Genomic DNA, 15,368 nt, shown 5'->3' on the forward strand with positions numbered 1-15,368 from the left:
TAATCGTTTCATCTCTCAGAGTACAGTTAAATTGAATCCAGTGATGACAGCTCTTGAAGGAGTGAGACGAGGAGGGAACGCTCTAAAAATAAAAGTAAGAGGGAGTTAAAACGGAGAGTCGATTGTAAAAGATATACCTCAAAAGGAAATCTGTTGAATTCAATAGTTGTTTATGGCGACATCTCTTCCCTCTCTCTGTCCCATCCTGCTTCTCTTCTATCAGCTCCAGTCCACGAGACCCTTTTTTTTCTGAGAAAGTGATCTCTGGCTTCACACAATCCCTTCCATGAGGAATTGGATAGATCTTTTAAATCCATCTCCTCTTTGATAACACCTTCTGCTCCGAGGTTCATCCCCTGCTGGATGCTGCTCTCTCTGTTTCATTCTCCCCCGCTTTCCTTTCACCTTTCACCTCAATGCTCTTTTATTCCACACAAATTACATTTTGACACGTTTTCAAAGCTCTTTTTTAGTTTGAAAAGCACTTGATGGATCCAGACGAGAAGTGACCCACTGCTACTAGTGTTTATACATATATATCTATATATAGATATACATAGATATATTTATTATACAATGACACAAAGCAGATAAAAGTAGCCAGTGAGAACCAGGGAAGCTTTGACATTGTTGAGTGATTGATTACACAATGAATCATTTCAGCACTAACGAGTAGCCATGGTTTACTCTATAGATGATTCATGGAACATGGACCATTCCCTCATGATTTCTATGCAATACAAACTGAGTAGGATGCCCAGCGTTTGTTACACGCTTTGTCGCCAGGACAAAATGTTGGCTTCATTTGTTTCTGCAAACCATGGATACGTTCAATGCCGGCTTTTCTGCATTCTGTCAGAGCGAGTAACGTAGTATACCGAGCGGCCGAAAGTTACGTGGTATAATAACGAGTACAACGAGGGAGATAATCCACTGCGGCCGCATTCGTGATCGTTATTGAGACCAAAAGTAATCCTTGACTTTACGCTCGTATGGAACGTTACTTAGGAAGTCTGCTAAGGGCGGTTGTTATTTATTTATGCTAGTTAGCGGTTCCAGTTGTTACGTTACGTTTGTTACGTTACGGTTGTTACGTTACGGTTGTTACGTTACGTTTGTTACGTTACGGTTGTTACGTTACGTTTGTTACGTTACGTTTGTTACGTTACGTTTGTTACGGTTGTTACGTTACGGTTGTTACGTTACGTTTGTTACGTTACGTTTGTTACGTTGTTACGTTACGTTTGTTACGTTACGTTTGTTATGTTACGGTTGTGATGTTGTCACGTTGCGTTGTGCGTTACGTTGTGCGTTACGCTGTACATTACATTGTACATTACGTTGTAAGTGTAATCTTTTTTAATTTTTTTAAGTAGTTTGGCCCCTAAATCTATCTACTTGTGTTATAATGTTCACATCAAGAGACTTACAAATTAATAAATTATTTTACTACCAAAGGTCTTAACTGGCATTACTTTTTTGTTTGTTTGCCTGTTTGTTCGTGTGGGTTTGTACACACACGCACGCACATCTGCAAGATTGAGATCAGGCTTTCAAAGAGAAAGCGCTCCGTGCGTGAGCGTGTGCATGGGCTAATCTTCCGTATGGACTCCACGCTAGCACACACACTCACACACCCGCCGCGGTGGTTGTCGTGCCCCTGCAGAGCTGAGCAGCAGGCCTCGGCTTCCTCTGTGCCGCGGTGCCATCTGGCAGCTTCAGATGGTTTGGTAACTCCGCACCAGGGTCCTGCTCTTTCATCCAGCGGGACCAGGTTGACTGAGCAACGGAAACAAACGGCTCCACTGAAAACACACGAGACCCGCGGTCCACATGTAGCCAAGGAGGAACATACTCATTCATTTATTGATTCTTCTTGCTCCGAAATGCAGGATTGTTCTGTCTTTTGCTTTTAAAATTGGCATCTGTTTGCTCATAGGACAATCTCAGATATGGCTATGTATATAGGTATATAATAAATATGCTATGCTGACATATGTGATACATGTTCATATAAAGATGTATATTTGTCTTATGTTACATTTTTTTTTACATGGCCACATATGTACGTGCATATAATATAATTACCAATATACATATTTTTATGAAATATTTGACACTTGGCCAAATATGAACATATAAAATAGAGAATATAGTGTTTTTACATAGATGGATGACTATTTTGATCACATATCTGTTTTTTTTATATATTAAACAAAACTTTATGTGTCCATATAAATCTGAGAAATATTTGTGTTTTACATATATGATATTATTTATGTAGGCATACATGTATTTCTAATATATGATGTTTCAATTTACAGTGTGATTCATTCACATAAGTTCTAACTATTAATGTATTTGACATTAATTCATTAGGTTCATGTTTTTTAAGTAATAAAGAAAATAAATACTAAATAATAGTATGTGCATTTTAAACTACAGCCATGGATATTTGAAAATGAAATGACATCATTTTTTTATCCAAATGTGGATGTATTTTTGATTGTGGCTATATATGAGGTTTTCTGTATGGGAAAAATTAGTCCGTGCTGTTTCTATTTTTAAAACAAGCTGCTCTTTTGTGTTATTTTTAATCCTTCAAAAATGGTACAAAGTGAGAAACAAAAAGAGGAGTGTCTTTGCTTTTGTGTGTTTGTTTCGGCCAGCTCCCTCCTCTCTCTTTCTCCTTCTATATATGGAGTGTAAACATGTTGTTTCTTCATTTGACTCTGGCAGAGAGGAGAAGAAATGAAGGAGGAGGCAGGACGGAGCTTCTCTCTCTCTCTTTTCGTGTTGAGGTGTGGGCAGAAGAAGTGTCCCCTCTTGTTTCTGTATAATATGCGTTGGCTGGAAGAAGTCCTAATCCACACTGAGGGAATGTGGGTGGAGTGCGTACACACACACACACACACACACACACACACACACACACACACACACACACACACACACACACACACACAGACACACACACACACACACACACACACGTAAATGTGTGAAAGTGGCAATCTCAGGCTCCTGTTCCACTCTGAAACTGCGTTAAATGCTTTGATACTGAACTGTAAGCTGAACCAATGCAACGGCTGATAAATTGTAAATACATGAGTATGATGATTGGTACATTCTGGAGTGGGAATTTGCATGTTTTTTGATCGACATGCCAAATGTCTCTCTGAGCTGGGAAGCTGAAGAAATGTGTACAGAGGATTCACAAGAATACGTCTATTTCATGGACTGGTGCATCCATAAAACAGCATATATAGACACGTCGTCCCTGAGCACTAAAACTGACTCTAGAGGGGTTCATAGAGCGTTATAGTTTGAGAGTAAGGCCACTGCCTAGTCTTCTCAAATGAACACCACTGTTGTGTTTTTTTAAGCGTGAATGCAATAACCAGAAGTAAAAAGCTGACGCAAAGCTATCATTTAGACACCTTTTTAAGACACATAAAAGCTTCTGAAGTCACCAGAGGGGTATTTACTGACCTATTTTATAACTTTTCCAGGTTTTAGGACTCATTCCTGCAGCATTCTTTTTTATTAGGATGTGTTGCAATCAGGCGGCACAGTGAAGTCAATGCTGAAGTGTCTTAAACCCTGCATTCTCTCTACTGTCCATCAGGGGGCGACTCCTCTGGTTGTATAGAAGTCTATGAGAAAATGACTCTACTTCTCTCTTGATTTATTCCCTCAGTAAACATTGTAAACATGAGTTTATGGTCTCAATCTCTTGGTTCAAGTCTTCTTCAATACAGCATGATGTTCATTTAGTAAACTATGGTCCATTTAGAGTCAAACAGACCATAAAGCAGAGTATGCTTTGGTGGTGGAGAGCGCTGTCTAACATGTGGCTCAAGAATCTAACAGAGGTATCTTAAGTTCACGGCATATGATTCACATTGTCGTCGTCTTCAAACCGCTGAGACTTTCATGGAAGCCTCTGCATTTGTTGAGTTTCTCTACATGTGTTCAGGAATTCAGCCGAGCCAGCACGGCTATAGCATGTTGATTGGTCCTTTTGTCCAGACTCTTCTACTATTGGATGGATTGCCATACTTTTTCCTCCTTTTCTCAAGTAGACATTCATGCCCCCCAAAGAATAAATCCAAATAACCTTTTCTTTTCATTTAACATCATTGTAATTAGTCCAACACTTTGGTTTATCCACTAACACTTGAAAAACACGTTCCCATCTGCCTTTAGCTGAGCTTCGTACATTAACTCACTGCTGTGCCTCGAAGAGTCACTAAAGTAGCAGCAGCTGTAGACTGAAACGTGTTCAGAAGAAGATCATTTTTTCTTTTTAAATGATTTAAACTACTATTAATTTGAAAAAGAAAAAAAGACCAGGCCTTCAAACCTTATATGACAAATTTGAGCTCCGGTCATGTCGTATTTAGTCGTCATAAAATGTTGCACGCTGCGCATGCACTCTGTAACGGATCCACACAATGAGCAGTAATAATGCTAAGTGCACCAGGGCATTATGAACTCTACAGACAGAGCAGGTCTGGCCTTAATATGTCCCGCGGCCACGCAGAGGTTGGTTTAATAACCCACTCCTGTTATTTATAGCTGCCAAGAGGGAGTTGTTTGCTCTTTCCTCTTCTTTACTTTCTCTCTCTCTATCTCACAAAACAAACTGATTCGCTTTCCGTCTTTCTCCTTTTGCTCTGGGAACTTTTGTTATTTCAGACCTAACCTCATCTGACTATCGGTGCATCTTTCTCAGGGCTGGCTTTCACCTTGAATTGGAATCTCGGGATGAAGTGAGGCCCTTGCGTGGTTCCACCCTCACACTGATCCCTTACAGCAACCGCCCAAGATGTGGATTTTTGTCCGCACAGCATCGCTTTTGAGATCAAAGACTGGGTTCTGTGACCCCCCTGCAAATGCCCTTCCTTTATTACATTTCATTATTTCTCCTACCTGCTGGTTCTGAAATGCAACTTTACAGTCTACCAGCAGAGATAACATTCGTTACTTAGCCTGCAGGATGCCCAAATGAGACCAAATGACTAAAGATAGCAGGTCATGGCAAGGAATAAAGTAAAGCATCATTAAGTGGGTCTACCTGTATTCTCATTTGCAGGAAATGAACCATATATTCTTCGTAGTACGACATTTATTCTTTTGTCGCTCGTTATTCTTCCTATTTTAAGCCTCTGCTCAGGCATTTCAACACAGTTTCTTAGAAAACGCTAGTGGAAATACGGGTTCCTTTTCTTTGTGGGGCATGCTGATGGTCTCACTCATTGAAAAGCAATGGAGCGTATTCATTTCTTGCAGTTCAGGGAGTAACAACACATTTTTTCACAGACAGCACTTAAGACATAACAACTTAAAACGTGCTCTATCAAACTATTGGGAAGACCAATTTAAGGTTAAAGACCTGAAACCTGCATAAAGTTTTAATACAGACCCTATGGTCTTAAATGCTGTGTTTTTCTAAAGCAATCATCCAATCATTTCTTGACTAAATCAATAATGTGTACAACCTCTTTGATGAGGGTCAAGTGACGCCATCGAAACTTAGATTATTTCCCCTTCAAATTATTAATTTTAATAGTCTTGTGGACACATCAGCCTGGAATTTAACTCAACACTGTAGATATATACTATTTATATAGATCAAACTTCCATAATAACTACTGTGGCTAAAGGGGCCTTCAGCGTTTTCAGCACCACGGCCAGCACACTGCCAACCAGCCTGAAGCAGAAGCTAGGACACAGCAAACAGGTTTCTCTCTGTAAATAGTAACTGGTTGACAAACTGCTGAGATCCCAGAATCCCTCGGGGAGCGTTCCCACCGCTTGTCAACAGCATTAAGACCAGAAGGTCACACCAGTGTGTCCACTTTCATAGTCAAAGTGCCAATGCCTCCTCACTGACTGCCTGAAGCAGGTATTACTATCACAAACCGACGACACAATGTAAGGAGACATGTCCCCCAGTAAAATTAGCCACCTGGGCTTTGGCCTACTTTCCACTGGCCTACTTCTACCTAATGGGCATTATACGGTCTACTCTGCTGTGTGGGATTATGACTTGATATATTGTCTCCAGGTCCATAGTGCTCTTGAGGTCACTTGTGAGGTCCAGCAATTCAACTTGTGTTAAATGTATAAACTGAAATGTTGAAATTTTTCATAGTGGAACATTATAAAAATGGACATCTACTGTTCATAACTTGGGCATATTCCAGTTTCCGGCACATCCAAGTCTTTTTTATTGTTATGAAATCTCACAACTTGTAATACCAAGGGGAGAATTAGTCCTGCAAGTTCTCATATGTTGTACTTAAAGCTACCAGGAACATTTTGTGTTGATTTTGTCGGTCACCGTGGACAAAAGCTGTGGTGTTTTTGAGCACCAGACTCCCTAGAAAAAACCTCTCAGTTTACTGCAGCATTTGACTTATGTTTTTGTGTGTTTTGTGTGTGTGTGTGTGTGTGTGTGTGTGTGTGTGTGGTTAAGTTTCTTGAAGTGGTGGGTTGGGACTTCGTTGCCTCAGTATATCTAAAATCTTGACTAGGGCTCTGGGACATTGACCTTACATGAGCATTTTTGATATATCAAGTATGACAACATATCCAATGAGTCTTAGTAGCAGAAGTGCTGTCAAGGTTTCTCAGGAGATGTAGTTAGTAATTGGTCTTTGATAAAACGATTTTTATATATATATATATATATATATTTTTAGCATTTTCTTCCCCCCAAAAAATGCTGAAAATAGCTTTGATAAATTACACCTACAAATAAAAGCTGGTGGAATAAAGGAGGGACCATTTTTTTGTCAGTATTTAAAGGACTTATTTCAAGCATAAAGACAGAATAGACAGTGGTTCTCAACCTTTTTTCAGTGATGTACCTCCTGTGAAATACTTTTTTAGCCAAGTACCCCTAACCAGCGCAAAGCATTTTTGGTTGAAAAAAATATGTAATATATATATTTTATTGAATATTTATTAAATAACAATTTTTTAAAGGATTTTTGAATGGATGCTAATTTTAAATATATTTTAAAGGATTTTTAAATCTAATTTTAAATATATTTTTTTTAAAATCTCACGTACCCCCAGGGGTACACGTACCCCCATTTGAGAACCACTGGAATAGGACATGTAATATATCAGTTGTCACATTTCCCATATTCCAACCAGTGCCCGAATGCGACACGGATGTGTGCACGTGCGCCGAGCTACCTGAGTGACGACATTCAGAAACACAAAATGTCCCCTCGTGATTTAACGTATTTCCGACGGCGTAGCTGTTTATGAACCCAATCCCAGTTCCCACTGTAACGTTCCCACTGTCAGCACGTTCATGACCGTCACCGTAATGCCGCTCTGACGTGCTCAGTGGGTTTTAATGAGCGTCCACACAGCTGCGTTGTTATGCCACAGATCGCGGGTTTCCACGACTCCGCTTACCTCTGGCATCTCAATGACAAGTCGTCGAAAATTCTAATTTACGCCACTTGGTCCAGGGTGCTAAAACGACACCGTAAACCCAACTTACTGCTTGACCACTGCGGCTCAAAATGTCTGCCTCACAAACGTGTGAAAAAAGCCAAAACCCTGGGCCATGGTGAGTCAGATACATGTTATTTTTTAAATCCTTCTATTTCTTTTCCCTTGAAACCAAACTCCATTCAGAATTCCGTCAATATATCTTGTTTGCGAATGCGTCTTAGAGAATGTGAACTTTATGCACCTCATATTTTGTTTTAATATCATCTTCCCGCCTCTCCTTGCGTGATGTCATTGAGGAAGACTGATGAATGCGCCCCTCAACGACTCAATTATGTGTTATATCAGTTAATTGGTGCACAGCAGCGGTGACGAGCGCAGCAAATTGGTGTCGTGAACGCGCGGGGGTCTGGTTTGCTGACACAGGATCCCCCCCACGTGGCTCTGTTTTGGATCCCACCACGTCATCTTAGGTCAGCTGCTTAATTAGAGATAAAAACAGTGGGAAGGTAACTTCCAGGATTATTAATGTGGCAGGGTGATATGGGGGGGGGAGGTGTACATGATGTTATTTAATATCATTTTGGGGCACCGATTTGGTGACCTGTTCCATGTGGTCATTGTTGTATAATGCAATGCAGGATTAAACTGTGTGTGTGTGTGTGTGTGTGTGTGTGTGTGTGTGTGTGTGTGTGTGTGTGGAAGTCAGCGGCTGCCAATATAAACATGACACGTTTGAATCAAATTGACATTTAAATGTTTTGTTTTGTGTGTGTGACTGATGCATGGCAGAATTCTAAGCTTATAATATTTGCCAATGAAAGCTCCGTTAACAATAGTGACGATGATAAGCGGATCGTGAACTGGTCTTGTTGTTTTCTTTGTGTCATGTCATATCTCTCTCATCCACGTTTCTTATCTGTATTTCAACTGTCTCTGTGTTGTCCCTCCTCTTCTATATATCTCTATATTTTCAAGGAGCCGATATATATTGTTTGCAGCCATCAGGGCCTCTCTGTCCAAAAAAAATAATCTTGTTTTACCAGCCTCCAAAGGCTCACAACAGTCTCTCTGTTTCCCTTAGCATGGCGTGAAGCTGCTTCTTGTCTTGGTCGGCACAGAGATGATACGTTTTCAAATAGACCACAAAAGAGGGTATGCTTTAGGGAGGAGGCTACCTTGTGATTGACAGGTCGTTACCACGGCGTTGTCCTGTCTGGGAGCGTGTTTTAACCCTTTCACAGTGGGTTTTCACTTCATGAAAGTTAATTGTCACATTTTATTATTTTCCTTACACAGCGTTTGGTTGTACTTGGCCTCGCCCTCTCACTTCTGGTTCCAAACAAAACAAAACGGCGATGGCCGAGAACCAAGATGGAGTCGGCCAACATGCCAAACTCGAGCCTTCAGAACTTAATCCACAAACCAGAGGGTGACATCACTGTGACTCTTTCCACTCCTTTATATACAGTCTATGTTTTTAGTCATTTCCATTGATTTCTGACACATGTCTGTAATGTGATCTTTACTTCTGGCTTACAAAAACCCCCAGAAGTTGTGCTTCCACTCTGGTTGACTGCGGTGGACAGTTCTGTGTTGGCTCATTGTCAGACTGCAGCGGCTCCGTTCCATATTCAGCGCCCGGCACCTTGTTTTGTCAAGCAGAGATCCAGGTCTTGAGGCCTGACACTGTTTGACACCGCTCAACGTGCTCGGACTGAAACATCCCGGAACTCAACCTATTTCAGTCAACAGCTCTGCATTGTTTCGGGGGGGTCGTGATGGGAGTTAAGCAGCCGGGGCAGATTTGATGGATGTATTGAAGGTTTGTGAATCACAAAAAAGGTGACATAGTATAATGGCATTGACGTTGAGCACAGGGGAATATAATGGAAACGACTTGTGTGATTAAATGATTAACGAGCATACTGGATTTATGATATATGATTATATAAAGAGAGAGTGCTGGGTGTTTCATGTGGAGCCGGGCTGCAGACAGGTGTGGGAATATCGGAGCTCCGTCGGTCCGGATCCTGGTCCTGCAGCATTAAAGAAGCCACGTCTTCATTAGGGCTCTATCGTGTCCCACCAGCCTCCCTGTCTCTCCCCTGGGTCATTGCGTTTCACTCCACACGCGTAGAAAATCTCCTCGGCCCGGATTACTGCTTCGTAGGGATTTAGGATTTCCTCCCAACACATGTTGCACAGTCGCCCTCCTGTGTGTTGTGCTTCCATGTCTTTTCTGCTTTGCCACCCGGTCTTTCATGAGAAGCCAATCCGTTTCCAGCACCGCTGACGAGGAAATGAAGAAGTGATGGCACAGCATGAAGACAAATTGTCGCTCTGAAAACATGCATCTTTTTTTGGTCCGTGAGATGGAAGAATATTGAGGCGATGGCGGTGCAGTAAGCAGGTTTGCCGGGGAAACAGCATTACAAGATTATTGACCAACTGTTGATACCATTCAGAGACTGAGAGGAGTTCTTCCCTTGGCTTTTTTTCATTGACTCAAAAGCACTTGAGGTGGATGTGTATTTTGTGCGTCCATAATTAACCTAGCTACATTTATTTATTTATATTTTTTATAAGCAGTTAGTTGTTTTTTTTAAGGCTATAAACTTGTAATCTCCGTCATTCTTAATGGACACATCCAAGAAGAACGTCTTTTTCCCCATCGGCTCGGTGTCTTCGGCCCTGATGTGTACCACCGCCACCGGAGACAAGCCCGGCCCTCCGGCCAGAGGGGCTTTCTCCCCGGAGGGGGACGGGGACAGACTGAAGGAGGAGGCTGAGTGTAAGAGCCAGCAGCAGGCTTCTCTGTCCCACGTAGTGGAGGAGCTCTTCTGGATGGGCAGCAGCATTGTGGCTTTCTCCAAGTGGAGGCTTGGCTACGTGTGTAAGTTCTGTCCGATAGTCTGAGTAGAGTTCCACAGGCTGGACATCAGAGATATCAGCCTTTTAGATGTGTGTTTGACGTGAAACCATAATGTCTTTATTTAGATTAAGTAACAAGATTCTATCTGTCCCTCACCTTCATCTGACATATGTTGTTAAGAAGTCGGATCATTGCTATATGGATACTGCTTTCTCTGCCTTGATATTTAATCAATAAATCTTATTGGTCATTTCTAACAAAACAAAAAGATTTGTGCCAGTTGCAGCACGTCTTTTCCGATAATGATTAGAATAGATGGCGCAGACAGAGGACCAACTACCAAGATCCTATTGATCCAGAGCGGCGTCTGACAGTCTGTCTGAGGTAAACTGTTGTACAGCCCAAGATACTTTATTGAATAAATGCTCTGAGTCAATTATAGGGCTTTTATTATGAAAGGTAAGAGCAGAATGTTTTTGTCAAGACGACAAAGATTAATAAAGTTTGCTGTTTTAGTTCTGACCAAGGCGCCTCCTTGTTGTACAGTATAGTGCACGAACAGCGTGATAAGTCGATGCCTTTATTTACAGTGGGGGAAAAAAACAACCTCGCTCCGGGATATGTACTTTTTTGCCACCTAATATTCTCGTTTTGCGTGGAAGCACAAAAATCTGTTGACGTGCAAATACATTTACAACTTCGACACATTTTTTAACCTTTTTTTTTATTAATGAGGACAACATGTGTCCACTTGAGCAGTCTCGGGTGCATTGCCTTGCTCGAGGGTATCTCAACAGTACCTGATGAGGACAGGGAGGGAGCCATTCATTCCCAAAAACTTCAACACGTTTTTGAGCGTTTAACCTTTGCACCGCCGCCCGTCAGCCTTCATTAGGTCGCTGCTTTAACGTCAGCTGAACGGCCATCTGCACCATGGTGTGTGTGTGTGTGTGTGTGTGTGTGTGTGTGTGTGTGTGTGTGTGTGTGTGTGTGTGTGTGTGTGTGTGTGTGTGTGTGTGTGTGTGTGTGTGTGTGTGTGTGTGTGTGTGTGTGTGTGTGTGTGTGCTGTAACATATGGCCTCTAGACAATCCCTCTGGCTTAACCTGGTGCCTTGACAGTAGCTGCTGCTGCTTGGCCCACATTGTGGTGATGGCATTATGTTACTCTACCAAGTCACTGAGGTGACACCCACTCGTCTCACCGGATAGCTCTTGTCATATGCCAAATATAAGTAAAAATCAATACCAGAATATTTTCATCAATTCATTGTGTTTTTCTGTAAAACGGTTTCAAATGTTTGACTCATCCTGCAGTGTGGAGCCACGGTCCCCTTGTAGCTCGTGTTGCCCTACACTCTTCAGCACTGCCCACTATTTAGAAGTCCAATCAAATTCAAAAGACTTGATATAAATGCCTCTTAACAGCTCTCCGCTTAATTATTCTGTTCTACGGGGAAGTGTGTCACAGTACAGAAGACGAAGTCACTCTTAACACCTCTAACCAATCCACAACGCAGCAGCTGTTGTGTCAAACGGTTACATTCCTCACAAAGCGTATTCTGAACGTGCCGTTTTTGAATATCAGACCTGAAGGCAGCATTTCCAAATCGAGTGGGTCAAAACACTGAAGTATAAAGTCTAGATGTTTCAGCTAGTGTATGTTATTATTCAAATCATCTAGTTGCCATAATCTGAACCGACTAAACCTATCAGCAATGGGAAATCATTTCATTATTTAAATTATTTTATTATGTTTTCTACTTTTTTGAGCAGTATTTCCAGGGGAAGTCATGTGTTTGTTGTTTTTATGCATTTTAAGTTAATATTAAATGCTGCCTACCTTTACCACTCTTCATTTGCCATAACCATGATCTGTCCCTAACCTTCACTATACTGCCAGATTGTTCAACACGTAGTTATTGAATATAATATATATATATAAGAACGGTCGAATAACATTCTGATCCTTTGATAGTGTTGTTGTTTTCTTTAATCTCTGTAGTTATAAGTCACGATCAACTGGATCAGATGCAAAGTTTTTAACAGTGCATCATGTGGTGGTGCCATTGAATGAGTAAAATTTACAACACAGAAACAACACAAAACATTCTTTATAGGTTCGTTTAGGCAACAAAATGTACTTGTAAGAGAACATTATGGGTGTTAGTATAGCTAAGTTTATTAAATAAAGTCTTACGTAGCCAACGTAACATAAAATAACTTTTGGTTTCTTTTGGGACATGAACTCCGGTACCCCGTGTGAAAGTCTCATGGTGTTTCCATTTTAAAACTGTATGTAAGATGAGGCTGATCGGACCATAGACTGTATATAAGAAGTGGACGTAGTCATCATGACATCACCCATTGGTTTGTTGACTGATGTTTTAAAGCCTCGAGTTCGGGGATTCCGCAGTCGCCATCTTTCATTACGGCCGTCGCCATGTTGTTTATTTTGCAACCGATTAATGGAAGTTACCATATTTGGAATGCAGGAACGACGTAGAGACGCCGTATACGGTAGTGACCTGTCAATCACAGTAAACCCACCCTAAAGCATACTCTGCTTTATGGTCTATTTGACTCTAAATGGAGCATCATTTACTAAATGAACATCATGCTGTATTGAAGAAGACTTGAAACTAGAGATTGAGACCATAAACTCATGTTTACAATGTTTACTGAGGGAATAAATCAAGAGAGAAGTAGAGTCATTTTCTCATAGACTTCTATACAACCAGAGGAGTCGCCCCCTGATGGACATTAGAGAGAATGCAAGTTTTAAGACACTTCAGCATGGACTTCACTCGGCATCATCCATCCGCATCATCCATATGAAAATATTTTCTGTCAAAGGGTTTGTGATTCAAATTAGAACCATATTACATATGCTCCACTTGGAGTCTTATCTTCGTTAAAGATTTGTTGATTCGTTGTTATCACTCTTGAGTGATAAGTCTTTTCGTGTGCTCTTATTAATAATGCCTGAACACCCAGTTTACACCCAAATCAGCACTGCTCCGCAATGGGCGTCTTCTCCACGTCCACACATGCTTTAAATCTGATGTTGTAACCACGGCAACAAGCCCAGACCCCCACTAGTAAAGAGAGCACTGCCTCGTTGTGCCTCGTGCTCCACTTCTCTCTCTCTCTCTCTCTCTCTCTCTCTCTCTCTCTCTCTCTCTCCCTCTCCAAGGTGTTGTACATGTCTATGCTGCTGTCTTGTTCTCTTAAACTGTGTATAAGCTCCATCTGATTGCTTTATGTATTTTTTTAATTGGATCTCTTGAACTTCTAGAACGTAATGTGATCATTTTTATTTTTTGGTAAGGACTAGGGATGCACTGATCCGACAGAGTAGCGATCTGATACCAGTGTTTCAATAATACTCTGTATGTAGCAGACACTGGGAGCATTCCTTTGTGTGTAAAGCAACATCAACCTTAACTTAATCATTTATTTCTTAACTTTGTAAAACAAAATGTAACAAATGAACATGTATATACATTTAATTCAGTAAATGTATATACATGTTCATTTGTTACATTTTGTTTACTGCTATTCATTATTATAGTAACAAGTCATGCACCAGCAACTTAAAAGAAGGCTTAAAGTTAGTGTTAGTGTTAACCTTTTTAAACGCAGCGATAGATCGGACTCAGTCACTGATATCTGAGCTCTGATATTGGTGCCTCGTCAGTTAGGACACGGGGTTAAACAGTTCCGCGGTGTTGCCTCATGGGAAACAACAGAGAGCACTGCTGTTGATTATTAGTCTAATTGGTGTGTTAGTGTTAAACTGTCGGACTATTACAGAAGAAACCTGTTCCTTTGGCTCATTTGTCCCCACAAAACACCTTCAGACGTTCTTCCAAATGACAGCAACGTGTGTGCAGTGTGAATGTCAGCAGAAGTGAATAGTACAAAAGGCTTAGTGCAGCAGCTTCATTGATGGGATTTGGTGAAGCGCAGTAACAAAGTAAAGGGTTAAATGGCAGTGAGATACCGTCCGTTTGTTTCCTACACATGCTTCATGGTTGAAGGGGTCAATAGCAGTACCAGTAAGAGCCTCAAGCTTGATGACGTGATCGAATGCACTGGCCCCTCTCTCTGATCCACAGTGCACAGCTCGTTGTGTCATTCATGAGGTTGTGAAATGATTTTGGTGTGTGTCGCCCAGAAGCCATGAGTCTCGGTCCCTCAGGTGCAGCCTATAGGGTTGGGTCCATGTCCGGTTGTTGTGTCCGTTCCGGTCCAGGTGTTGGAGCTTTGTCTTGAGCGTGGTGAGACTTTCTACTGCATGATATGTTTTTTTTTTTTAATGCCTCTGAATGACACTATTACCGCCCTGGCGTCTGGACTACATTGACATTTATATTTTAAATATGCTTTTACTGCAGTTAGAGTGTCATGTAACAGCAGTAATGTATTTAAATCAATATTTGAGTTCCTTTTAAACAATTTGAATTGGCCGGTAGATTGCCGTGCACTGTAAGAGTGGGCTACAGTAGAGCCTATAGAGCCTATAGGCCCACAAACCGTGCTCCTTCTGTGAGAGCACTCCTTCGTGAAGAGCAGTAGGAGGATATTTAGTTTAGTTGACTTCCCAAGGGGTTTCCCACTCACAAGAGCACACACGTTCTCCTTCTGGTCCACTGGCCGGGGAGTTTGAGCAGAACCTCCTCCTCCTCCTCTGTGAATAGGTTGTGTTCGAAGCCAGCCACAAAACCCAAGTGTGTTGTGCTGTTACGCTCTCAACTCATCTCCACTTAGCCGAGACAATGGGACGTCCCGACGGTTTCCTTCTGTCAGTGAAGTGAGCACAGTGGAAGCCGAGCTCTCTGTTTTGCTGGCAGACTGTGATGGTTGTTGAAGAGCGTGGAGCTGGTCTCTGACCCGAGGACTGTAGCAGCTCTGCAGAGTCTGGAAGCAACTCATTTCACAGATCGCTGCCTGCTCTCCGGATGAAGGCGCGCCCATCCTTGACTCCACCACGGGGGGGCAACGAGCGCCTCAA

At 41.7% G+C, this 15,368-nt stretch overlaps 1 protein-coding gene across 1 annotated transcript in view; it reads left to right on the forward strand.

The window, feature by feature from the left end:
* The first annotated feature begins 7,189 nt into the window (after positions 1-7,189).
* plch2a (phospholipase C, eta 2a) overlaps positions 7,190-15,368 on the forward strand; it is a 62,720-nt gene continuing 54,541 nt past the window's right edge. The window contains exon 1 of the mRNA XM_054609532.1: positions 7,190-7,597. Coding sequence (XP_054465507.1) covers positions 7,405-7,597 — 193 coding nt within the window. The 5' untranslated portion in view covers positions 7,190-7,404. The remainder of the gene's footprint in view (positions 7,598-15,368) is intronic.

Source organism: Anoplopoma fimbria, chromosome 12 (genome assembly GCF_027596085.1).
Source record: "Anoplopoma fimbria isolate UVic2021 breed Golden Eagle Sablefish chromosome 12, Afim_UVic_2022, whole genome shotgun sequence".
Lineage (NCBI taxonomy): Eukaryota > Metazoa > Chordata > Actinopteri > Perciformes > Anoplopomatidae > Anoplopoma > Anoplopoma fimbria.